Source organism: Cydia pomonella, chromosome 20 (genome assembly GCF_033807575.1).
Source record: "Cydia pomonella isolate Wapato2018A chromosome 20, ilCydPomo1, whole genome shotgun sequence".
Lineage (NCBI taxonomy): Eukaryota > Metazoa > Arthropoda > Insecta > Lepidoptera > Tortricidae > Cydia > Cydia pomonella.
This window is the reverse complement of record NC_084722.1, coordinates 16,286,251-16,313,537: the sequence shown is the minus strand read 5'-3', so window position 1 is coordinate 16,313,537 and position 27,287 is coordinate 16,286,251. Positions and strand designations below refer to the sequence as shown.

General features: G+C 38.3%; 1 protein-coding gene across 2 annotated transcripts in view; it reads left to right on the top strand.

The window, feature by feature from the left end:
* Positions 1-23,376, top strand: part of LOC133528774 (glucose dehydrogenase [FAD, quinone]) — a 77,478-nt gene extending 54,102 nt beyond the window's left edge. The window contains exons 2-12 of one of the 2 annotated variants that reach the window (XM_061866234.1): positions 11,892-12,041; positions 16,412-16,532; positions 17,180-17,325; positions 18,153-18,305; positions 18,627-18,732; positions 19,046-19,307; positions 19,582-19,817; positions 20,403-20,646; positions 21,069-21,333; positions 21,482-21,622; positions 22,822-23,376. In XM_061866234.1, the coding sequence (XP_061722218.1) occupies positions 11,892-12,041; positions 16,412-16,532; positions 17,180-17,325; positions 18,153-18,305; positions 18,627-18,732; positions 19,046-19,307; positions 19,582-19,817; positions 20,403-20,646; positions 21,069-21,333; positions 21,482-21,622; positions 22,822-22,911 (1,914 nt within the window). In that variant the 3' untranslated portion in view covers positions 22,912-23,376. Of the gene's footprint in view, positions 1-11,891; positions 12,042-12,066; positions 12,193-16,411; positions 16,533-17,179; positions 17,326-18,152; positions 18,306-18,626; positions 18,733-19,045; positions 19,308-19,581; positions 19,818-20,402; positions 20,647-21,068; positions 21,334-21,481; positions 21,623-22,821 lie in introns of those variants that run through there. The other variant, XM_061866236.1, reaches the window with a different exon arrangement.
* Positions 23,377-27,287: the final 3,911 nt, after the last annotated feature.

Sequence of the window (27,287 nt, the reverse complement as noted above, 5' to 3'; positions counted from 1 at the left end):
GTGGTAGGTAATAAAAAAAGTGAGTCTGTTCTGAGACAAGAACAAACAATAATAACACATAGAGGTACAATAAGTATAGATATGTAATGTTAGAGCCGGCAGATGACCGAAGGAGATGATCTTATGGAACTTTCAGTAGGAGTAGCAGAGAAAGCGCTATGATTGTTTGTCCTTGTCACAGTTTTGGTCATTCCCCCCTCCCCCCGCAAATTGCAGGGATCTGTCTCTTTTACTCCAATGAAGACGTAATTAGAGTGACAGAGAAAGATGCCCGCAATTTGCGGATTTCGATTTTCACGATTATACCCCTGGCCCGAGTGTTAGACTCGCCTGCAACAGGCGTGTAGTTCAGCTTAGGCAACTTTGACCTCCACAGCCTTGACCTAATGGACATAATCATATATCTTGGCCTGTCTGACGCTAATCAAAATTGGATTTAACGATATAATTATAATAAAGAGCGTGGGAACAGATTCAATAGGGTTGTATAAGTAAGCTCGTTTGGGAGTTCTAAAACCACACGAGCTATTTTAGTAAATGGGGTCATGCGACCTCAAGATTGCAGATGATTGCTAATGCTAATGATATTATAGTTACCATATTTGTGGCAAACAAGCTACGGTAAGTGAAAGGTACCGTGGTCACATACGTGTTGCCGTCTCCTTACCCTCTAGGCGCACATAAGTCTATAAAAAGGACTCCCATTCCATTATATTTTTAATCTTTATTTTAACAAGTCAAAATTGCATTTGTCTCAGCAAGTTTGTTCTGCCCGGCTGCAGGTTAAAATGAAGTACATGGATAGATACAATCCTATTATGAAAAAAATTAACTGTCAAACTTGTGTACCTACTTGTGACACGTGGGGTGACATTCGATTACTTTTTAGGGTTCCGTAGTCAACTAGGAACCCTTATAATTTCGCCATGTCCGTCTGTCTGTCTGTCTGTCTGTCTGTCTGTCTGTCCGAGGCTTTGCTCCGTGGTCGTTAGTGCAAGAAAGCTGAAATTTGGCATGGATATATAAATAAATAAAGCCGATAAAGTCGTACAATAAAATCTAAAAAATTTTTTTTTTTTAGGGGTAATAAATAGGGGTTTTCAAGAAACATTTTTTGATAAAGTGAATATATTTTGGACATAATCGCTCCGAAAGAAAAAAAAAAAGTGTCCCCCCCCCTCTAACTTTTGAACCATAGGTCCAAAAAATATGAAAAAAATCGAGGAAGTAGAGCTTAACAAAGACATTAAATGAAAACTATAGCGGACATGATCAGTTTAGCTGTTTTTGAGTTATCGCAAAAAGTTTTCCCTTCATAGTAAAAAGACTTACTTTAATTAGGTACTGATTATGCAAATTTGCCTATTTGTTTAACTCGGGTGAAAGGTACCGTTTCATCACTTGGTTAACAATTTACTATACTTTAAGCTCCAGTTTAGCTTATTGTGACGGAAGAGTAACTACGGAACCCCACACTGAGCGTGGCCCGACATGCTCTTGGCTGGTTTTTTTATTTGTCATATTGTAGGTATCAGTACTTAAAAGAATATCATGATGAAATTTTGAGATGCAAATATTATCAAGCCATAAACGATATTAGTATTATAAGCAGCATTTGTAAACAGAGCACTATTTCCCTTCGTCTAAAGTAGCCCCGCCGATATTCCCAGATCGGCTTGTACTCACTCACCCCTTTTATGAAATAGTTGAGTATTTTGACTATTAATGTTCGTCGATGTGACCACCGGTCTGGCTGGCCTAGTGGGTCACCACCCTGCCTATGAAACCAATGGTTCGGATCCCGTTAAGGGCATTTATTTGTGTAATGAACAGATATATATTTGTTCCTGAATCATGAATGTTTTCTATGTATGAACCTAAGTATTTATCTATATAAGTATATGTATATATCGTCGCCTAGTACCCATAGTACAAGCTTTGCTTACTTTGGGGCTAGTCCAAAAAACATTTCCCGGACAGCGTTTATTTTTTCTATTCAGACTAACCATTCTAGTCTTTAATTACTCGTAGTTAAGGAGTAAAGTCCCTTGTAAGGGCAAATTGTGTAATTATAATGATTTATGTTCGACGGACGTCCAGCGGTTATTGGCCAATCTGAAGTAATTACCATGTTCATATGTGTCATACTGGTGTTAGGGCTTGTCCGCATTTGAGCACCAGTTAGAATGATAATTGGATTATTGAGAGTCAAAGTTAAGATGGCTCCAGTGGCGTCACTAGAGGAATTGTGTTTTCTAATATTAAACCAATCTATTTCTGTATCAGCAGGAGCAGGAACTTGGTAATTCGGCACCTAAAATTACCGGATTCCCGGAACTGCGGGATTATAGGATTTGTATGAAAAATAATAATTTATACACCGTGTTTTTATTGAATTCCGTTAACTTCGGGGTATCGGTAAGTACGTTTAAGGAACTAATTGGCATAGTTAATTTTCAAAAAAAAATTTATTTCTTATTTTTTTAACTATTTTTATTTTTATAAAAAGTAATTAATTGTTGCATATACCGTTGTTGTAACACGGGCATTACATTTAACTCAACCAAACAATTGAAAACTGTGACATATCAATGTAATTTCGAACATCGATCGTCCGAGATAATACTTACGTTTAGTAGCAAATGTAAGAACTCGCACTAAACACTAATCAATATGTTAGAACATATAAACCAAACAGGTTTTAAACCCAATGTTCCTTAGCTGGAAGCTATTTGGTTTTGTCTGTGGTTCTTTATTTTGTCAGTTTACAAACAAATGAATACACGTATCGTTTTGCTGTCTGCGACAATATAATGTTTTACTCTATTCAATCCTGGTAGAATTCCACTCCAAACCCAATAGGTTATGGGCCCAGCACGCTTCCACTAAACAGACCTTAAGGCAAGTACACACGCTCGTAAGGGCCTTATAAGATAAAAAGGAATGATTGATTATCTCCGAAATGTAGTTAATTAGAATACCGGTGTCTTTGAGAAAGTTACTTAATTTAAGCTCAGCGATGCACCTTGGAAATTAACGGAAAAAAAAACTCCCTGTAATCCGGCGAACGGCTGTGTAAACTGCCGGATTATAGAGCGGGTTATCGACCCGCTACTGGGCGTTCCGGATTGACGAGCGCCAGAATACTGAGCGCCTACTGTACCTACACAAAAAATGATCAAATGTATCAATTTTTAGAACCTCTTCCTATTTAGAGATCAATAGTATTTAGTAAACATTTGTATTTACTAATTGTTTTTTTACTAACAATCTTTCTAATACTTTGCCTAAATGGGGATCAAGTAAAAATACCGTTTCTTATGAATCAGTAGACGAAGATTAGGTAACGTGCGTAAGCCCTAGATTACATAAATTAGTACACACGTGACTACCGACATAACTTTAATATCCTCTAATTCTAGGGTTGGGTCTGATCGGTGAATAAGTAATTAAACGGTTGTATTTTAGATAGATAATAATATTTTAACTAAATAATTGAAGCCTATCGCTAGAGGGAAGAATAGCTTCTCGAATCTAACGCAAAAACGGTAATGTTTCTATGAAATACCATTTCGGGAGAAAACGGTTTCCACTAACTAAATCTTAACAAATCACTTTGATTTTGATGTCGATCGCTTCGGCATAGTAAATTCTAGGTTTCGCTTTAAAAAAAAGGAAAACATACAAACCTAGTTTTTCATTGTGTCAATAATATACTAAAAATCATGGAGAGTGGAAAATATTTAGAAGTGGAAAAACGTTTTCTGTTTTTGTATGGACGATCACGTGGTTTATAGTCGTTAGATTTGTAGCTGGCCCTCAACAGCTTATCCTTTGTCTAACTCTATTGTTAACTAAAACCGCGCGTGCCACTACCTGCAAAAAAAGGGTCGTATAATTTTAATTGGCACCTGAGCGCGGGCTAGTCCAACGCTCAAAAACCAGTGCAGGTGTGCTCTCCGATAACGCGCCTTTGTTACGCATATCGAGGACACATTTTAGGCTGGTTCGGTGGCGTTCGACTCGCCGGCACTCAGTAACCGTATAGGGACCACACATGAACTCGCAAATTATTTTTCGATTTGTTCAATTTGAATCTTATTTCAATTGCCATAGGAGTTGTAATTAAATAACCGGCACGCGCCGTTTTAGTTAACAATCGACAAAGCATAAGCCGTTGGGGGCCAGCTACAAATCTAACAACTATACTTCCCTCTTAAGTTGAGAGATAAGACAAGCATTAACAAACACGGGTATCTGAGTAGAAATGAAATGGAAAATTTAATTTAAGAGGCTGTCAATACCTAAAGCGCGCACACTGTCTATTTCTATCGGAGTAAATGAGATAGAACTGTCGCATGTTACTAGGCCTGGGCAAGGGAATAATAAGAAAAATATATAAATAAAAAAAGTGGATTATTAGTGTAATATTTTACTCAACCACAGTTTAGATATAAATGTTTTGAAATTGTGATTTTAATTGCAGACCCATAAGTCAAAACAATAAAGACATAGAACCGTTTAATTGTGATTTTAAGACCAATCTTTGCAATTATTTTCTATCGAGCCGATTTCGTTCAATCATGTATCGAGTACAACCACGGTCTTTGAAATATAATTAATATGAACATATATTTTTCTTACTTAACTAAAACAAATAGTCTTTTTTAAAAAACTGTTTAAGTAACATCCATTTCAAGGACATTGGGTGTTGACAGCCTCTTAACCAAGTGTCTCTTTCTCTACAATTAAAGGTTACAGACCAAAGCCCTGTAGAAAGTAGACTATAAATCTTAGAACTAGGTGGCTCTGTAAGCTGTAGAGTCATACCAAGCGAAGTTGGCAGCGATTTTGATAGCCCAGCCTGTGCAAGTGTTAAGTAAACATCATAATTAAATAGAAGATTGACATTTAAAATAACACTTGCACTGTCTAGGCTGTCTAAATCGCTGACAACTTATCTTGGTCTGACTCTGACTGTAGACTTCGGGATAAGATTGATAAGCTCAAAAATGTAAAAACAAAAAATATATACTTCGTTGAGGCATTATCACAGAGTACTCACAACAATCTTAAGTGACATTAGACGCTAATGGCGTTTAAGTTCTTTATGCCAATTTCCACAATTTTAAACGTACCTATCCAAAAAACGATACGACTGGAAAATTCTATCTAACTACTTACAAAATTTTACGAGAATCGGTTGAGTATTGCGACCTGTAGAGGAGAACATCCGGTCATACGAAAGCAGATTGTCCGAGTCAAAGTCAAAACGGGAACCTTTGCTAGTTCGGGCTTCGGGCTGATGCCGGGCCACGCTAGAACAGTTTGGATTCGGACCTAGGCTATGATAATATTGATAATACTATTACTTATAGAGAGAAGCATGTCAGGTTTAAAATTAAAAGACAAGATCCAGGAACACTACCATACGAAAAAACACAAAGGTAATAGATGCTTTAGAATATGCACAAAAGCTTAAATGGAAATGGGCCGGTCACGTGGCACGAATGGACATGACTAAATGGACAAATATAACCACCTTCTGGATAGGCCCTGAAGGCTAGCGAAGGTCAGGAAAACCGACGGAACGATGGGTTGACGGACAGGCGGAGACAGATGGAGACAGGAGGCGCAGGATAGAGACAAATGGAGGAGGCCTTCACCCTAAGAGGGGTCCTTAAATAATCAAGAAATCTAATGATCAATCGAAATGAAAAATGATTCAAGTGATCATTTATTTGTAGTGAAAATAATCATTAATTAATTCATGCAAAACTACGTAATTCAATTTTGTTTTGAGGAATTAAAAGGCTTTTTTTTATTTATTCTGTGTCTAGGCGACCGACACTTCATTTTCTATAGAAATCATCCCCATCACGTGATCACCGATCACCCGTCATAGAAAACGAAGTAGCGGGCGCCTCGGCCCGATCTCGGAACGTTCTAGCATGAATCATCCTCAAATCAGATCACAATCCCAGCTCAGCTCTAAATTATTTTTGAATCATTATGCAACTAAAACGAATTGACAAATAAACTCAAAAATAAGTAGCGCAATAAAATGATGAAACAAATACCACATCTGTCGATCTGCGTAACCTAACATTATGTTCAAAAATTGTAACATTGTTTTGCAATTTGTAAAAACGGGTTCCAATTTCATGTAATAAATCCACCTGATAGTGACCCGGTCAAGTAACGAGTTCGTCATATAACTTGTTATAAAAACAATTAAGATTTTATCTTATAGATAATAAGAGTGGTTTTAGCGTGACTATGGTTGGGAGTTTTATTAGTGATAATAAAGTGTAACTGTTTAAGTGTTAGCAATGTGGTTTTCAGTCCTTGACATTAGTTTAGAAGTGAAAGATTTTATGTTGCGATATCTCTCTATCTAAATTTAATTGATTTTTATTTATTTTTATTAGGAAAAGGTAAGCATTTGACCACAATCTCACCTGATGGTAAGTGCCGATGCAGTCAAGGATGGAACATGCTTACCTAAAAGATGTCTATTCACTCTCGATTTAAAAAGATCCAAATTGGATGTTAACTGCATAACATTAGTTTAGAAGTGAAAGATTTTATGTTGCGATGTCTCCCTATCCCTATAATTATTATAAGAGTTAGAAGCGTTTAAACATTTCTATGAAATCGGTTTTTCGCCAAATTTTCAATAATCAATAAATCTTAAAAAGTCAGGCGTCGGGGCATAGCTGTGGTTAATATGCAATTATACATTATTATATTATGTAAAAATATTTTTTATAATGTCAATATCTAGAGAGGAAAATGGGGACTACGTTTGCACGGAGAAGCGGCCGTCCCCTTTCCCCTTAAAACGGAGACCTTCGCTAACGCTGCGGTTAATTATAGACTTTATAGTGGTGTGTGGAAATGCTACAATAATCGTCAAAATCTTATGAAAATATGACGTAATTTTTCTTAGTTTGTAAACCCCCCCCCCCCCCCCCCCCAAACTTTGTAGCTTCAAGTTTAGAACTCAACATAAGCGAATAAGGAGGCCAATAAGTAGTTATATTGTAATTCCCTATATTAAAATAGTTACATTACATTAAGGTGATATTTAACTCGTTAAAACAAGCACTTTAGTTGCGAATAGAAGTTGTTATCAAAGTCGACCCGCAAATCAAAGTAACCCCGGTTTACGGTACTTAACTGCCCTAGGCCTCAATGGGTAATAAATCGATCAGATCTGATGGCCTACCGCGAACCACGTTCGACGTGTTACTTCCCTATCACACTTACGTACGAATTTACAAGTGCGACAGAGAGGCGACACGTCGAACGTGGTTCGCGGTAGGCCTCCTGTTGTAAATCCCACTCAATCGATAGCTAACAAAATCTCACGCTGATGAATATCTATTGCATTGCATAACACCCGCTTTTTGCAAACTGTAATGTAGATAAAATTTAGTACAGCTATTAAGCTATTAGGTAGTTCGTCTAAAAATGTAGTTCGGATGGTGGTCAGTACACATTATCATCCGCTGTCGCTTGTGGCCATAATACTCATAATATTCTCCTACCAGTCAAATCAGTTTCTTTTTTAGAAACTGTCATAACGATTTGCTTGCCTATAGGGAGCGTGCATGAACTGTAGGAGGCAGCACAGGAGCCGTCAGATTTTTGGCGCGACGCGTAAATGTGATGTTTTTTGTTCCGATGTAGCCCACAAGATGGCAGAACCTACTATGCACAAGAAAACACTTGACGTGTAAATGTACATGTTTATGGTTCCGATTCAGGCCACAAGATGGCAGACCCTCCAACGCGCACGGTCCCTATATGGAATTTATATGAAAACTAATATAGGTCACGGTCAACTTACCTTCTTTTTATATTTCTATCCGATTTATTAAATACAGGTTGTTTATTTAATCACCTGCAATAATTTACGGGGTGAATTTATAGGTCATACTGAGCAACTTTTTAACCGACTTCAAAAAAAGGAGGAGGTTCTCAATTCGTCGGAATATTTTTTTTATGTATGTTCATACTATAGGAACAACCCAGAAATTGCGAAAAAAATATTTACTGTTTCATACATTTTCTCTGACCTTAACATTTTCTATGGGAGAGTTATTTTTTTTCGCTATTTCGGGGTTGGTCCGATAGTTAAAGTTCTATATATATTCACTCCGTAAATTATTGTAGATAACTAAATAAACATACTGTATAGATTGTGTTTAAATAACAGCTATCCGTGTTTTCGTAATAATTATTGGTGCTTTATTTCGTGCACGGTGTGAAATAATTTATTTTAAATACAAGAAACTTAACATCCCTATCGATTTTTCTTTTCTACTTTTTAATTTTTAACCAACTTTTAAAAATCTCTAATTAGTATAGAGTAGCGCATCGTTACTGGTGAAGTTCCAATATGACTTGAAATACCAGTAGCTGTTTAACAAGTGTAATTGGCAGACATTTCTGCTTACTAATTTCATTCACGGAAAGCATCTTTTTGATATATTTTTCACAATGTTGGTGGTTGTAATGGCTTTTCCATTGTCGGACGAGGCCAGATCACTGTTCAAGCTAGTAAATATTGGCCTTAGTAATCAGGGATCGGAACCGGTTTTTTGCAAAAACATCGAAATAACCTTATATTTCGGTTTATTTTATACTCTAAATGTAGGACTCAGTTGTGTTTTCAGATAACGACTTCGTATTATTAGATTGCCTAATTAGAAATGAAGTAATTAACAAAGAACGAAAAAATACCGTTTTCGTTCCCATACAAAAAATACCGGTTTCCGATCCCTGTTAGTAATCATAAATGTGTGTGATTGTATGCTGATTATATGGAGCGACATAATCGCTAAGCGATAAAGTTCTTTAATAAAGATTAAAAAAAAAACTTTTTTTTATGATTCAAAGATTTGTAATATTATAAGGTAGTCATTTTAAATGATTATTCTGATACATTACGACATGACCACGAACTGATCCATGTCACAAATTGGCAACAAGCCATACGCCCACTCGACAAATTCACGACATGGCAAGATTCATGTCATACAAACTCGTCTATCTCGACCTTGTTGCTGGTGCGGTTTTGATGTAATCCTTTGTATAGTTTGCATAACGGTGCGTAACGGATAATGATGATGAGAGGGCTCGGGTTGTAGGTACACAATAATACTTAAGGTTCTTAGGTACCTACAGCAATTTTTGTACTACAAAAAGCGTATTTGGACACAACACAGTGGCAGATTTTTGCAGCCTTAGCCGCCCTAAGCCGATGTGCGTAAGCAGGTACAGGTACACTATAGAAATCATCACCATCACGTGATCACCGATCACCTGTCATAGAACTACCTTCATCATCATCACCATCACGTGATCACCGATCATCTGTCATAGAACTACCTTCATCATCATCACCAACACGTGATCACCGATCACCTGTCATAGAACTACCTTCATCATCATCACCATCACGTGATCACCAATCATAGTCAGTTTCTTCTAATTTAAAAGGTAACACGATCAGATAAGAAGATCTTAGACCCGTCTAGCGACATGGCAGAGACCCGAATGGGCAGCCAAGCGAGCATGCTATCGTCATAATGCCCCGACAGATAGCAACCTCGCGTGTATGTATGTAGGTGCTAATTCGACAAGCCATTATCTTCATCTGATGAGGCAACCGTTATTAAGTTGCGTTAGTTTAAGGATATTATAAATTAAGATGATAATCTTGGTATCTAAATGAGGACACATTCAATTAAATGAATGTATTAATGGGTACGAAACATCAATTTATTCGAAACAAGTGGCGATAAATTAAAACACGACCGAAGGGAGTGTTTTAAATCGACACGAGTTGCGAATTACCTATTCGCACATGTATCGTACAACGTTTTACAGTACATATGGCCCTTTAAATGTTCGGCACAGTAACGTAATATGCTAATTTTCGCACTAGTGCGATAAAGTAGCACCATATATACTGTAAAGATATTTTACTGTGGATAAAGTAGGTACTTATCGTTGATAATTTTAACGAATGTTTGCATTTGTGCCTCGAAGGCAAAGGATAGTTTTGAAGCTAATATGCTTTGTTTTGACATTTTGGAAAATAAGTTTGTCAAGTAAGTAAAATAATCGTTAAAAAATGTGTTATATATTTTTGCGCCAACCTGTTACTGTATTTACCTAAATACAGGGTTTTCATGTAGTCGCCTGCAATAATTTACCGGCTGAATAAATCGGTCAAACTGAGCTACTTTTACTATGGGACCAACCCCGAATTCGAAAAAAAAGTGACTTTCCCATGGAAAATGTCAAAGTCAGACAGCCAAAATGTATGAAACAATCAATTTTTTTTTGCGATTTCGGGGTTGGTCCTAGTAAAAGTTCCTCAGTATGACTTGTATATTCGCTCCGTAAATTATTGCAGGTGACTAAATACCCTGTATGTGATTGATCGAAACTATTTTGTTGTTAAGTGAGAGTTGAGTTGATGAATATCATATGTATACCTATGTAAAAGTGTAAGCTCACAAAAGTTTACTTTCTTGCCAAGTCTAGCACCATGGGAGTCGCCAAGGTTCCCTACTCCCTAGACTCTCTTGAAGAGTAGAGGATTCCCCCGTCTACGCCACACTGATCTTCGTTCTTCGGCAGCCAAGGTCATGGTCCTCCGACATCGCACAGTTTTATAACCAATTCTTCCACTGACTAGGCAATCAGACTCAGACAAACTTATCGGGCCGCTTTGCAATCGGCAACGCGCATATAACAACTCTGAAGTTGAAGGCGTCCATAGGCTACGGTGACTGCTAACCATCAGGCAGGCCGTATACTTGGTTGCCACCTACGTGGTATATAAAAAACCGTCCCAGTACATATAAGTTGCAGGCTCGAGAAATTGGGTGACGAAATATTTATTCTATTCCATGACTTCTAGAAATAGCCGCCTATAGAGAGCAAAATTTCTTATTATATGAATGCCCCTCCCCCTCCCCTTGGCCATCGGCCATATGAACCTCTGCCCCCCCCCCCCCCTTAAATGCCACTCTTTAGTGTCTAACGCATTGATTGCTTTTAGTATCCACGCACCTTCGCACATAACTAAACGATATCGATCTTTGATTGAAACGATTTGACACATTTTATAACACTTTAATTGCCAAAACACACACAATGTTGATAACAATAGCGATAAACTAAATATACAAGTCAACATCCAGCCCCGCGGCCACTCGCTCGACTTAACTACTGGCATATATGTCGCCAGTACTTGCGCAAGTCGCTTGACACTTGACATGTGAATGTATGACCCTACGATGCGAGATTAAGGCGGCAAGTTAATTAAACTTATGCCTAAGGGGACGTGTATGGGAGTGGTTAATATTCGCTCTGTTATGTAGATGGTTTTGTCGTTTTGATCGGACTGTTGTGTATGATTAAGTGATTACTAGTCTTTGACACGTTCCATTAATAAAATTATACACACCACGAATTTTACAGAGTGGTAAATGCAAAAGGACAGTGAGGAAAAAATGAATATATATAACAGACTACTAAATTCATAGGAATCGTGACTATCATGACAGTTCACAGTACATTAAAAAATAAAACAAAATATACCACATTCCGACTTTTAAAATATTTTTTTTTAATAGTTCTCTAACTTAAATAAACTTGTATTTGTACTAAAACAAACTTAACAACATAATCTTGAGTTTTGGATGTTGGTTTTTTTTTGGGACCGTATTTCTAATCGCCAAACCTTGGGATTAGTTGTCAAGCGGACCCCAGGCTCCCCATAAGTCGTGGCAAAATGCCGGGACAACGCGAGTAAGAAGAAAATTTCTAATTCGCAACATTAACAATGCTCTTTCATTTTGTTCCAGATGGCTCTAACCTGCGACTGCCCGATGTCGCAGCCGGGCCCGACGCTGGCTGCAACCTGCGGCGGCGGCGCCTTCATGCTGTTCATGGGGCTGCTGGAAGTGTTTCTACGGAGCCAGTGTGATCTGGAGGACCCCTGTGGACGAGCTCAGGTATTTATTATAACCAGATTTCTAGATGAATGTCGAGGGCCCGACGCTCGCGGCAACCTATGGTAGCGGAGCATACATGTTGTTCATGTGTCTGCTGGAAGTAGTTCTATGGAGTCAGTGTGATCTGGAGGATCCTTGTGGACGAGCTCAGGTATTTATTATAATCAGTAGATTTATAGATGACTGTCGAGGGCCCGATGCTTGCAGCAACGTGTGGTGGAGAAGCGATCATATTGTTCATGTGTCTGCTGGAAGTGTTTCTACGGATCCACAATTGTGATCTGGAGGATCCTTCTGATCCTGCTCAAGTATTTAGACCAGTTGTGTTATGAGGATTCAATGCTGTAGCCGCTCCGTATGGAGGAGGAGCTTTCATTCTGTTCATGAACGATAAAACTAAAAACTCGTATAAACCTGGGAGCTCAGGTGTACACGAGTTTTAGTTTTATGTTTTTTTTTGGTGAGGAACCATAGCCATGAACCATGTGTGGAGGTGGAGCGTTCCTGCTGTTCATGGGATTGTTGGAATTCATTCTTCTTCCTACTTTACGATCCTCTTGGATCGTACTCAGGTATTTAGCTGTAATAGAAATCTGTCAAGGGTCCTCATCACGGGGGGTGAAGCGTTTATGCCGTTTATGGGACTCCTGGCAGATTTTATACGCAGGAAGTATGATACTACACACTCGTACAGATAACTATGCACTAGTCTTTTATCATGGAGTCTTACCAACACGGTAGAGTATTCCTTGTTACACGACGAGTACTTTTTACTTGTTGTACGAGATTATCATAAATTTGTATCTTTGTATCAAACGAACAAGACAAAACAACAATACAGCTTTGATTAAGGAATCGTGCCCTTTCTCATCTGACTCATCTTGAACGCCAAAATCAAGAGTTGAATGTAAATCTCTGTGAAATGTAAATAGATCGTGGGCGCCTCGTTAAATCGTGCGCATGATTGCTGATCGGTGATCGCGATCACGGCGCAATCACACCGTGATTGCGGATGCAAATCAGAGATCACTCGGGGCCTGCGGTTATGCTAATTGGGAATTTATGACCTTTTGACCACTGATTAGGATAAGGATTTTTTTTTCTCATAAGTATGAATGTGTAGAAATATTGTCCTTTTGTTAATTTAGTATATGACACGGAATAGCCGCTGCTAACATTACTATTTGATCATCGTACAGTCAGCATCAAAAGTAGCGGATGAAACAACGCGCCAAAAGTATCTGATATTCCGAATAACTTTTCTAAATGAAGGTAAATCTGTAAAATTCACGTCCATGAGTATATATTTTAGAGTCTAAATGGTTCTAAATATAAAACCATAACTTTTTGTTAAGCTGTTACCGAATGGTAGAAATTTTTTTTGAAGCGTTGTTTTATCCACTACTTTTGATGCTGACTGTACCACAAAGAAAAAACATTTGAGCTACCTACGCCAAATAAGCCGTACTAATTTATTTTCATTTTAAACATAGTAAAGTTAGAATCAATATAATGATAAGTTAGAACATCATACATTATTTTTAATCCACAAACAGAAATGTTAACAAAATCGGTTCAGCCGTTTAGTAGTTCCAACGGAACATAGAGACGGATAAATATTAGGTACATTTAATTTTCAGGCACATATAGCTTAGTAATAACAAAGAAAATTTTGAAATAGAGGTGGATTGTCAAAGTAAGCCAAATGGCGTTCTAAAAGTTTTAATCATGTGTCTAAAGATGGCGGTAAATTTACTGTGGCTACAAAGTTTTCTTTGATAATCCACTTCTATTTCAAATTCTCTTTGGCAATAAAATACGTATTAAACAGCAAACATTACTACATTTTTAATTACAGTCACAATTTGTTCTAAATAGGTAACTATAAAAATTTAGCTAATGTTACAAATTATTTCAATTTATTTGCTGTATCAACTCGTGACCGCTTCTTTCGCAATGCAGCCTGAACTGTAACAGGTACATATTTGCGTGACTGAGCCCTTTAACCTTTTATTGTAATCCGTTGTATGCAATGTACCTTACAATAAATTGTTCCGTTTAAGACAAAAGTGTATTAACTATCTTTCTTAGTTTGGGGTGGCGACCTAGGTCGAGCTGTGTAATGGCGTCCAGACGGGAACAATTTGATTAAATTGCCTGATGAAATCGTCAGGACGTGTCAAAACTAAAATTGGTGATTAAATTGGAGATTGACACCAATTTCTTTTCTGGTCAAATCGGTCGATTTGATCATCCTGTCTGAACTGGCCTTTATAATGTCCCCATATATTTATTTATACCTTTCTCATTTAACCCCTGGAGTCTGGAGTCCATCTTGCTATGCGATGAAGTGTATTTTACCATTTTTAGGCACCCTAAAAATTGGCTGCAAGCCGAATGCCCTAGTCTCGAGTAACTTATTAAAAGGCATTTAACTTATAAATGCCAAAAAATCCAAGTTTTACCTAAGCGCTGGTGGCCTAGCTGTAAGAGCGTGCGACTTACAATCCGAAGGTCGCGGGATCAAACCCCGACTCGTACCAACGAGTTTTTCGGAACTTATGTACCAATTAAGTTACCAGTCGCTTTTCGGTCGGTTTCGGTTTCATCGTGAGAAAACCGGACTAATCCCAATAAGGCCTAGGTTACCCCTCTGGGTTGGAAGTTCAGATGCCAGTCGCTTTCGTAAAATTTAGTGCCTACGCCAATTCTCGGGATTAGTTGCCAAGCGGGAACCCCAGGCTCCCATAAGCCGTGGAAAAATGCCGAGACAACGCGAGGTGACGCGAGGAAGATGACAACATTTGTTTTTCATTCCACCATACATAATAACCATGGAAAATCAGTTTGACCTGGTTGTTTGAAATTATTGCGTGAGAAAATAGTAGGTAAACAATTGAATTACTAACCGAATGTCACATAACAGCTGTTATCGCCGGTAGCATTGCGGCTTTCTCAAAATAGTCAAAATATGATAGCTAAAGGATCTCTACGTCACTGTCTGTTATACAAGTCAAATATACCAGTCAATCTCAGTCAATCTCGGCGATTACATTATCAACACTGATACCATCTCGACTTTCTCAAAATAGTCAAAATATGAGCGCCATGTCACAAACTGCCAATCAAACAAGTCAATGTTAAATTCTCAACGAAGGTGGTATCGCAATTGTCTCCAAACCAAATATCTAGTCGCTACGTCAAGAACTGCTAATAAGGGTGAAGCCAGACCATCGTAATTTTTTGAGTTGTGAGTCGCATAATTTCGGTTGTTCAATTTCTGCGGCATTCGGTTTCATACAAAACGCCTGTTTGGTTCACTCGGCGACGCAATATGAGTTGTCTGCCGACATACATTAGAATATCTGCGGCTGTAATTATGCAGCTCACAAAATTGTACGCTTGTCTGGCTTTACCCTAAAAAAGTTAAGTTAATGTCAGCTATCGTTCAAACGGTTACATTGTCAACGCCGGTAGCTTCGTGACTTTCCCCAAATATGGTCACCATGCCACGAACTACACATAAAACAAGTCGAATTTCTCAGTTTCCGCTCAAGTGCTTACATTGTCAAGCATCTGATGAGCTGCGAATATTCTAGGTTGATGAACTTTGACAATGCGGGCACATCTCGCGCGGAAATCTCGCTTTTTGTTGAGTGAGGAAATCACTTACGATTTTGTAATTAAGTCATAATTAAGTGCAATTTATTGCATTTGCCTATCAGTTTTAATTGCATAAGAGCATAGTATCTGAGCTTCAAATTACCAAGTTAAAAATATTTGCAAGCAATTTGGATCTTACTTAGTTTTTCTTTTCTTTATGAGCGTAAAGAATATGGCTCAATTGAAAGGCAAGAGGTGTACCTTTACTAATGGCAATGTTATGGGCTAGTATAAATCTTACATAGTACTTATAACGATGCTTACTGCCTACAAAGAAAATTTGAAATAGAGGTGGATTGTCAAAGAAAATGTCGTAGTCACAGTAAATTTACTGCTATCTTTCGACACATGATTAAAATTTCTAGAACGCCATTTGACTTTGATCCTTATTCTTTCATGGATATGTGTGAAATTTGTTAAATAACAAAAAGTGGCGCCATCTTACCGGGCATAACCCAAAGGTTATGGCGCCATCGCTCGAAACGCGCCACTTTTAATTATTTAACAAATATCCATGAAAGAATAAGGATCAAAGTCAAATGGCGTACTAAAAGTTTTAATCACGTGTCGAAAGATGGCAGTGAATTTACTGTGGCTACAAAGTTTTCTTTGACATTCCACCTCTATTTCAAATTCTCTTTGCTCCCTAGTATATCATAAAATACAAAGGTATGCTCTATATAAACGATGTATTTGTAAAATTTCAGTACCGTCGGCATATGGACTCGGTATACGACTTCATCGTGGTTGGAGGAGGGTCAGCAGGATCAGTGGTAGCGGCGCGTCTGTCGGAAGTGCCGGAGTGGAGAGTACTGCTACTCGAAGCTGGTAAGTTTTTAGATTCGTAAACTATAAGAACTGTGATCTTTGGAGATTTGACACCTTGTGATTGTGACCTAAGCCAGACATGTGTGACATTATCTATGAAAAGGGACCTTATTGTCGGTGGCGCTCACGCCATTATCAACGATGCTCCCATATTATAAACAACGCCGCGCTACGCAGTGCGGCGTAAGCGCCATCGACAATAAGGTCCCTTTTCATAGATACTCTCACATGTAAACTTGTCATTCATAATTCTCATAGATAATCAAAGGCCTCCAGTGCCACAAAAACTGAAATTACGTTATCTGCCTCTGTCACTCTTGCATATTTAAACGATAATTTTCCCATTTCGCGATAAGCTTTCTCTTAACAAACCGCCTTGATCCGTCAATGTCATAGTGAAAACTTTTCAAAAAACTGTTTAAGGCATAGTATGTATAAGTTACTCTATGGTTTACAATATGTGCTAGTACTGCACTCTGGCGGCAGAACATTGCAGTAATATCATCTATTAATTCAGCTTTGACTAGACAAACTAAAAGCAAGAAACCATGAGAAACAAATAAGAGCTATTATAACTTTAGAAAGGCCTCCTAAAAAAATCATTATTAACCTTCTTTAAATCACTCCCTTGCTTTACCTACTTCCAGGTTTCGACGAGCCAACAGGAACACAGGTTCCGTCCATGTTTCTAAACTTCATCGGATCCAGTATTGACTGGGGATACCAGACGGAGCCAGAACCAGCAGCCTGTCTGGGAGAAACTGATCGGAAGTGCTACTGGCCGAGAGGAAAGGTAACAAAATTTAACTTTTTTTTAAATGATCTAAGCTAAAGTGCCCTCGGAGTGGTGTAGCGTCAAATAAATTCGTTGTGTAGGCGTTATTTTGCCATGTTTCTTTGAAACGAACAACGAAACGTCGTTCTACAATACAATACTCTTTATGGCACACCTCACACAGTTTACAATACATGTACAGAAACAAATAAAGACATTTGATAGAGGTAACAACAGGCGATCTTATCTCTTAAGAGCGATCTCTTCCGGGCAACTTTTGGATAGCAGAGACAATAAAATTATAGAATGTTTAAAATACACGGTGCAAAGAAAAAATATAAAAAATCGAACTGAATATTGAAACACATAAAATTAATAATGAATACATAAATATAATATAAATAAGTATAAACATACACAAATATATAAAAAATACATATATAAATAAAGAAGCAAGTGTCAATAAATAAAAACTAAGGAAAGGATAGATAGTATTCCTTAAGTTTATATTTGAAGGAGATAATAGATTGTGAACATCTTTCAATACTGTTATACTGTCTTAAAATTGGTAAGCCGGGGAATCGCCTTTATTCGAGCCCTGTCACGTGTGAGGCAGACTATTCTGACACGTTTTCCACAAAAAAAACTAAGGCAATCAACATCGGTAGAGATTTTTCACTATAAGTATCAATTTACTCCAATTTATTGAACTCTACAAATCTTTTGAAAAGAGAGAGAGGCTTCACGACTGCTATTCCGTCACAAAATGGATGCTCACCCGAGGCAGACAATTCTCAATTTTCCTTCATTCATTCAAAAATTTAAGCACATAACAAATTCAACAGGTCCTTGGCGGAACATCAGTGATGAACGGCATGATGTACATGCGTGGTTCCCGAGCCGACTACGACAGCTGGGCGGCTGCTGGCAACGAGGGCTGGAGCTACGAGGATGTTCTACCGTTCTTCCTGAAGTCCGAAGATAACAAGCAGTTGAAGGTAGGTTTCGCTTCTTTTGATAACTGCTAAAGGATCAATGTTGAAAAGGCTTTCTCCCGCGGCGACCATCACACCAATTTCAAATTTTGAAACATTAGTTCTTAGTACAGACCTAGCCATTCTCAATCAAATGAAGGCTTTCATTAATGAGAGGATCCTAGTTGGCACCACGATTGATTGGCAGGGCAGGCTACCCTAGATCAAACGCTTTGATGACTTTTCAAACAAAGATTGGTATTAAAATTTTACAAATCAGACATAAAGTTGTCAGGATACTAGCAGAGTAAATCTATAAAGGTATTTGTAAATTTTGATTGGCAGGAAATGGACGCAGGATACCATGGCACCGGTGGGCCGCTCACAGTGTCTCAGTTCCCGTACCATCCACCGCTGAGCTACAGCATCGTCAAGGCTGGAGAGGAGTTAGGTAAGAGCATAGGATCTTCCGGAAACCTAGGAATAGTTGATGGAAAATACGCAGTTACTCACTGTACTGGTTTCTTTTGTTACTTATATTTATCATTGTTCCTGCTCTTGCCTCAGAAGTCAGTGTACCTATTAGTTACTAAATAGCGGCGAAATACTAGCTGACATTTCAAATATACCTTCGTTGGATCAGGTTTTATAACTCAAGCCCAGTATTCATTAGTCAAACTCAGACAGTCATGATCGATGCCTATTAGTCAGTATGAATGGACGCCCCTTTTATGTTTGTTTAATTTTGTTCGAAATTGTTTCAGGCTACCAAGCCCGGGACCTAAACGGCGCACAGCACACCGGCTTCTCCATAGCTCAGACCACGAACCGCAACGGCTCACGGCTGTCCGTCGCCCGCGCCTTCCTGCGGCCCGCTAAGCACCGTCCCAACTTGCATGTGATGCTGAACGCGACTGTGTCCAGGGTGCTGATTAACCAGACGACCAGACAGGCGTATGCTGTAGAGGTCAAGAATAGTCATGGCGGGACCGAGGTCATCTTTGCTAACAATGAGATTATATTAAGGTAAGTCTTGAAAAAGAGGTCTGCATTCGTCATAAAATCATGCTTTTGCATTGACTTGGCACCCTGTCTTGCAGTGAGCGCGCCATATACCAGACGTAATAGGTACTTGGTGAACGTCTTAACGTAGACGTATTCTATGCGAATTCATATCCCATATACGTGCCAATAAGTGGCACTGAGTAGACTTTTTTCTGTTAATTCAAGTAATCAAGGTCAAAAACATATTAATTTGCATCAAGTGTTTTGCAATATTGACCTTTGTATTCATCCACAGCGCAGGTGCAGTCGGCTCCCCGCAAATCCTGCAACTCAGCGGGGTCGGCGACCCAGCAGTACTACAGCGCGCCGGTGTCAAACCCGTCCATAACCTGCCCACTGTTGGAAAGAACCTGCACAACCATGTGGCCCACTTCTTGAACTTCTTTGTCAATGATAATAACACTACACCTCTAAACTGGGCAACAGCCATGGAGTATTTGCTGTTTAGAGATGGACTCATGTCTGGAACTGGTAAGACACTTAAATCCGCCTATAATCTGTCCGCCGTTGGGAAGAACCTCCACAACCATGTCGCCTATTCCCTCAACTTCTTTACCAATGATATTAACAACACTGCACCTCTTACCTGGGTAACGGCTATAAAGTATCTGCTGTTCAGAGACTGGTATGGGACTGGTAAGACTTGTTAATGGTTATCCACAATCTGTCTACCACTGGGATGAACCTTAAAAATCAATTCGCTCACTTCTAGAACTTCTCTGTCAATAATAATAATAATCCTGCGCCTCTTAACTGGACGACAGCCATGTAGTATATCTGTCTCGTCAAAAGTCTGCCCACTACTGAGAAGAACCTGCAAAACTATATAGTTATGCAGGCAATATTGCTCACTTCCTGAACTTTCATTATTGATAAGAAGTCTAAGTAGGTGCCAGTTATGTGTGAGAAGGTCCAAATTTACTGATTTACGTAGATCCCAGAACAAGATTATTTTTTATGTATAAAACACCGTTATATACAAAGTTGTTGGGCGCGCATGGAATACACTTTTGGAGGAGGAAAGAAGGAAAGCTTATAATTAATTTTATTTCACAGGTATATCTGAAGTGACAGCCTACATCAACAGCAAATACGCGAACCCGGCAGACGACAACCCTGACATCCAGCTGTTCTTCGGCGGTTTCCTGGCTGACTGCGCGAAGACCGGCATGGTTGGAGAGAAATTGGACAACGGTTCCAGGACCATTCAGATTATACCCACCGTACTTCATCCGAAGAGCAGAGGCCGCCTTGAGATTAGGAGTGCTGATCCGTTTGAACATCCCAAGATCTTTGCAAAGTAAGCTTCCTTTGATTTAGTAATTATTTAGAAAAACAAATGCTGACTGCTAGAATACTGAGATTGAAGAGAAGCTGAACAACGAGGGCTCGAAAAAAGACGAGGGCTTGAAATTAGGACTGCTGATCCATTACTTTGGGCATTAGAAGATCTTTGCCAAGTAAGTTTGATATTTGTTCCTTGAAGTGAAGTTGAGATTTTTAAGGAATATCGAGGACAGCGAGAACAACGTGCATTTTTGTTAAGTTACATAAAAATTAAGTTTCAAATTTGCGACGTCCGTTAAGTTCCTTTAGAAATTCCTAAGGATTTGAACACCATCATATGGGTTTCCAAATCTTTTGTCAGAATCCCACAATTAGACATCAGCATTCGATCTTGCTAGTCTAATAAAATTTACCTAAAGCGACCACTTCTTCCAGCTACCTGACGCACCCAGATGATGTGAAAACCCTCATCGAAGGCATCAAGTTCTCCGTTAAGCTCTCCGAAACCAAAGCGCTCAAGCGTTACGGGGTTAAACTCGACAAGACGCCAGTGAAAGGCTGTGAGAAGATCAAATTCGGGTGCGACGCGTACTGGGAGTGCGCTGTGAGGATGCAGACGGCTCCGGAGAACCATCAGGCCGGCAGCTGCAAGATGGGGCCGAGGGGGGACCCCACTGCCGTCGTTGATAACCTGCTGCAGGTAAAATCTTGAAACTATTTTCAATTATTTTTAAACTTTTTAGCGCAATTACGCGATCACACTCACAATCGCTTTTTTCGGCTCTTTGAACCCACAATTTTTGACCACCACAGACAAAAGGTTAAGCATTACACTCTTCTTTGTTCAGGTGCAAGGCCTGGACAGACTAAGGGTAGCCGACGCCAGCATCATGCCCGCGGTGACCTCTGGCAACACCAACGCTCCAACGATCATGATCGGCGAGCGGGCCGCGGACTTCATCAAGCAACGCTGGCTGTCCAATACACAGGTATAAACAAAACGACTTGATAGACTACTTTAAAAGCTTCGTCTTTTTAGGGTTCCGTAGCCAAATGGCAAAAAACGGAACCCTAATAGATTCGTCATGTCCGTCTGTCTGTCCGATTCTGTCACAGCCACTTTTTTCCGAAACTATAAGAGCTATACTGTTCAAACTTGGTAAGTAGATGTATTCTATGAACCGCATTAAGATGTTTACACAAAAATAGAAAAAAAAACAATAAATTTTGGGGGTTCCCCATACTTAGAACTGAAACTCAAAAAATCTTTTTTCATCAAAACCATACGTGTGGGGTATCTATGGATAGGTCTTTAAAAATGATATTGAGGTTTCTAATATCATTTTTTTCTAAACTGAATAGTTTGCGCGAGAGACACTTCCAAAGTGGAAAAATGTGCCCCCCCCCCCCCCTCCGTAACTTCTAAAATAACAGAATGAAAAATGTAAAAAAAATATATGATATACATTGCCATGCAAACTTCCACCGACAATTGGTTTGAGCGAGATCTAGTAAGTCGTTTTTTTTTAATACGTCATAAAATTAAAAAAAAAATTTTTTTTTCATCAGACCCGTACGTGTGGGGTATCTATGGATAGGTCTTCAAAAATGATATTTAGGTTTCTAATATCATTTTTTTCTAAACTGAATATTTTGCGCGAGAGACACTTCCAAAGTGAAAAAAAGTGTGTCCCCCCCCCCCTGTAACTTCTAAAATAACGGAATGAAAAATCTAAAAAAAATATATGATATACATTACCATGCAAACTTCCAACGAAAATTGGTTTGAACCATATCTAGTAAGTAGTTTTTTTAATACGTCATAAATGGTACGGAACCCTTCATGGGCGAGTCCGACTCGCACTTGGCCGCTTTTTTTCTGTGCCCTCCTTACCTTGGCCAGTTTAATAGAGTCGGACCAGGCTAAGTTTTTATGCCAAATGCTGCGTCAAGAAAACTGAAAACTTGAAGAGAATTAAGGGTTTTATCGCCAAATTATGGAGAAAGCCAGTAAAAACTAATCGTAAATGGCGTTCTCAATAAGGCAACGCAATAATACTCGTAATATATAATTATAGTAGTTAATCAAATTTACAGTTGCCTTCCCTATTGCAATAACGAATATCACCTCTGATAAAGCTGTACCTGCCTTCGCTCTCTTAAAAACATTTAATTTGTATGTTTGCAGGCTCCGTTCCCACTAAGTACGCACGGAGGCGTCAGCAACACGCTCCAAGCCAGTGATTCCCAGCTGCACCCCGTCTGGCAGAGATACTAGACATACCTACCGTACCATTACCTATACCAGCGGCAAAAATATTCGTAGCCAAGCCGTAGCTAACCCGGCTTCCTTTTGTTCGTGAGTAAAGCCTATAGGAACTCGCTGAATATACATGAGAGCTATTAATAATTATCATTGGTCTTTGTTTATTTCGTATTAAAAGCGACACCGTGTATTTAAAAAAATTGCGAAACTTCTTGCCAAATTTGTTCCTCAGTTTTTAATAAGTATTGAGCTACCTGTAACCGAAGGTTGTATCGTAGTTACCATTCTATAGTTACCACCGCGTTTGCGTGTTTTGTACAAAGTATTTTAAGATTCCATACAAATACTCTAGTAGTGTAAGTTGTTTGTAAGTTTTCTTTATTTATTATTAAATGGAATTTCCTTATTATAAATACTTTAAGTTTTGAGACTACTTTTTTTACAAAAATGATAGTTTTAAATAAATAATAAGAAATATTCATTGTTTTCTTTTTAGCATCAATTTGTCCATAAGTAATTAGTTTTTCACTTAACTTTACCCAGCGGTTAAAGTATAGATTTGAGTTTTTTTAGCTTCGTTTTATAAGCACACGCAATATAGTGTAATTTTGTCATATTTCCAACAACTAAAATTCTTTGATATCATTTTAATAAGTATAATGATAATGTTGATGGTTGTTTCCCTAGTTAAGTTTAAAATTTTTTGGCTCCACTGACGGATACATCCGCAGCGTAGGTCCAACGCCGAAGACGGTTTAATCCATCACAGTCCACAGAGCAACATAGACCTACGCGCATATGCATAAAGTTCAATTTCGGTTTTGACACTTCGGTACCGTGGCGTCCGAGCGACAGCTTGTCTGACACGGCGTCGAAAAGGTTAAAAATAGATGCCTGTCAGCTGTCAACGAAATCGTAAAGCGACAAAAGACCAATATAAAGCCTGACCAGTAATATATGGTCACGCACCATATTGCGGAATTTCATAGGAACTAAATTTTTCATACTAAACTGAACTGTCACCCTATACACGAGAATAACAGCGCCCTCTTGACAATGATCATATATTTCTGGTCGTGCTTTACATGACTGACTGCAATGATAAGCAAGTTTGAGTGATATATTACTTTTTTGCTATGGTGGCCGCTTTCGGATGAAAGAAGCCCCTGGCGTCCGTTGGCTCGTTGGGTGGACGACATTCGGAAAATTGCGGGACACTTCTGGATGCGATTAGCTCAGGATCGGGACAAGTGGCATACTGGAAGAGAGGCCTATGCTCAGCAGTGGGCGATAAAAGGCTGATATGATGATGATGATGATTACTTTTTTGCCTATCTGTCAACGGTTGTCTGGAACATTTAATCAATTGTTTCTTTTTACTGAGGTGTGCCAATAAAGAGTATTATATTCTATTCTATTGTGGAATAATGGGTTTGGGAATACTTACAAAGTATTTAATAAAATAACTTGTACCATTAATGAACTCCTTTATTCCGACACACGTTGTATAGACTTGAGGAAGACTAGAAGTATTATTTATCTCACACAAACAATTCACAAAACAAAAAGTTATACGGACAATCGGTCTCTAACATCTAGGTAAATCCCGATACATACTTCGATTTTTTTAGCTTTAAAAAACGGTATAGTTGTTAGCTTTGTAGCTGCCCCGCAACGGCCTATCCTTTGTCTATTGTTAACTAAAACCGCGCGTGCCACTTACCTGCAAAAAAAGGGCCGGGTAACTTCACCGGTTATTTAATTAGAACTCCTATGGTAATTGAAATAAGATTCAAAATGAACAAATGGAAAAATAATTTGTGATTTCATGTGTGGTCCCTATACGGTTACAGAGTGCCGGCGAGCCGAACACTACCGAACCAGTTTAAAATGTGTCCTCGATATGCGGAACAAAGGCGCGTTATCGGAGAGCGAACGTATACTGGTTTTTTGAGCGTTGGACTAGCCCGCGCTCAGGTGCCAATTAGAATTATACGACCCTTTATTTGCTGGTAGTGGCACGCACGGTTTTAGTTAACAATAGACAAAGGATAAGCCGTTGCGGGCCAGCTACAAAGCTTACAACTATAAACAATCTTGACGTGTTTTTGTATTGAAAATTATTGAATAACGCTTTTTATAAATGACTTTATATTACCTATGAAAGCAAAACAATGTTAATCGAATATGATTTATAATTGTTACATATTTGCTATAAATTTATTTTTCAAGTGCTTTTTCAATCTACGTAAAGATCGTACCTTCTTTCTAATGCTAAAAAACGTACAAAATTACAATCGTTAATCATTCATTAACGCTTCTCGAAAAGTAAATGCATGATGATCACGTGACTTCGTGCGCATTTCAAAATCCAAGCCTTATTTCGATCTTGTAAGACTTGAGGTTTACCCAACATGTATTATGGTTTGAGTTGAATACTCAAGTTAAATATGAAATATTATAACAGGCATTTACATTTCTAAAGGTAAATTTTACATCAATAAAATGCATGTAGTTAAGTTGCAAAATTGATTCTTAAATACATATAATTTAGGGTCTGTTTCACAATGTCCAAGTAAAGTCCTCTGACACGCGTTTCACAATCTTCAAAATAAGTTTAACTGGCAGTTTTATTTGGCAGTTAATTTATTTGTTTATTAGTAATCCAATACTTTACTTGGACATTTAAACAGGCCCTTAGAGACGCAATTATATCTACATAAAATAATAGTATTAAATAGACAAATGACGTTATTTCCTTTTAAAAAACCATAGTAGTGTCTTTATTGCTTATTAGTATCTATAAATGAAATTTAAAAAACCCTTATAAATTAAAACAATCAAACAGCTTATCTTATATTACCTAAGAGCATACTCACTCAAGTTAATTCTTAAACAATTAAAAACTTAAATCAAAATCGGTATTTCTATTTGAGAGCTTCAATATCATATACAAACAAAACAATCAAACATAAAACTCTGTAGCAAGAAATAAGAGAAAGAATGGTTTACTCGCTACGAGAAATAAACGTTTATTTTAAATTTAGGCATAAAAAAAAACATTAAAAAATTGGGATCACCGCAGGAATTTACAGACAAACATTTAATTCACACTAAATTATACAAATCCTATAAATGTTATCCATCTAACACGTGCCACGGAAATCAAACAAAAGTAATAAATAAAAAGTATCTGCCACCGAAATCAGAAATACATCCAGTTAACTTTAAGAAGAAACGTGCCACAGAAATAAAACTTATGAAATGAAAAAAAAACTGGCTAAATCTTTCTTGTTCCCTTATGGTACCAGTAAGGAACGGCCAGGAGTAAAGTCTACATACCATAAAAATGTTACAGAATTTAATGTATAAAATACACAGAGAAAGCCGTTGAATGAGCGTTTGCTAAAAATAGTTGATCTGGTTGTATTAATCAAAAAAAAATTGGACACTTCCCTTGAGAGAGAGCGCTGCGTAGAAAAATAGGCTTAGGCCTATGATGCACCGTGTCAGCACAATAGGCACCGCCAACGTTCAGGCTGACGTCGGTGATGTAGGTAGCTATCCCGGACGAACTAAGCCGGGTTTCGTGGTAGGCGCCTTAGTCCGCGTCCTTAAAACGCAATAGTAAAAATATGCTTCCTCGAAAGGAAAAACTGTGGACGAAGAGAAAGGCCACACTAAAGTATACATTCGAAATAAATAAAAACAATTAAACAAAGATCGAACAGACTTACCCGCGACAAAGAGCGGTTTTCCCAATTTATAACGCGACAATCGTTATCAACAATAACAAAGGCACCGATGAGCAAAATTAATTTTATTCCGCTTTGAAAGATGTCATGAAATATGATTTCACGATGACACATTCTTCCTCTTTTCTTATTATTTTGGCAGTTGTCAAACCAAACTCTCGGGAATCAACCTACAAAAAAGGTTTCTTCCAAAGCGTAATGCTGCAACCCTCTTTAAACTTGAACCCCTACTGGATTAGGGGGGTCAAATTCTTTTCGTTGCATTTTTTGCCCCCAAAAAATTACACGGAGTAGAACTTTTAGTTTTTGTCTTGTTTACTTATAATTTATTTAAAAAAAACTAAGATTTTTTGTTATTTCATTGAATGTTTGAGAAAAGCACTATACATACCTCGGCGGGAAATATGGGGTTGCCCGCCTCAGACCTATCTGGCCTCGTTTTGCTCGGCCGTCTATATGTCTTCAGCCTGCAACCCCTTTCGTCCCGGCCTCTGTAGTAATGTACTATTATATATCATTAACTTATAGAAATTTAACTTATTAAAATTAGAAACATTGTAGGATGTTACACAACATGAATCCCGGGATTCCCGCGGCATATCCGTATTAGCATAATAATAGAGGTCATTAACC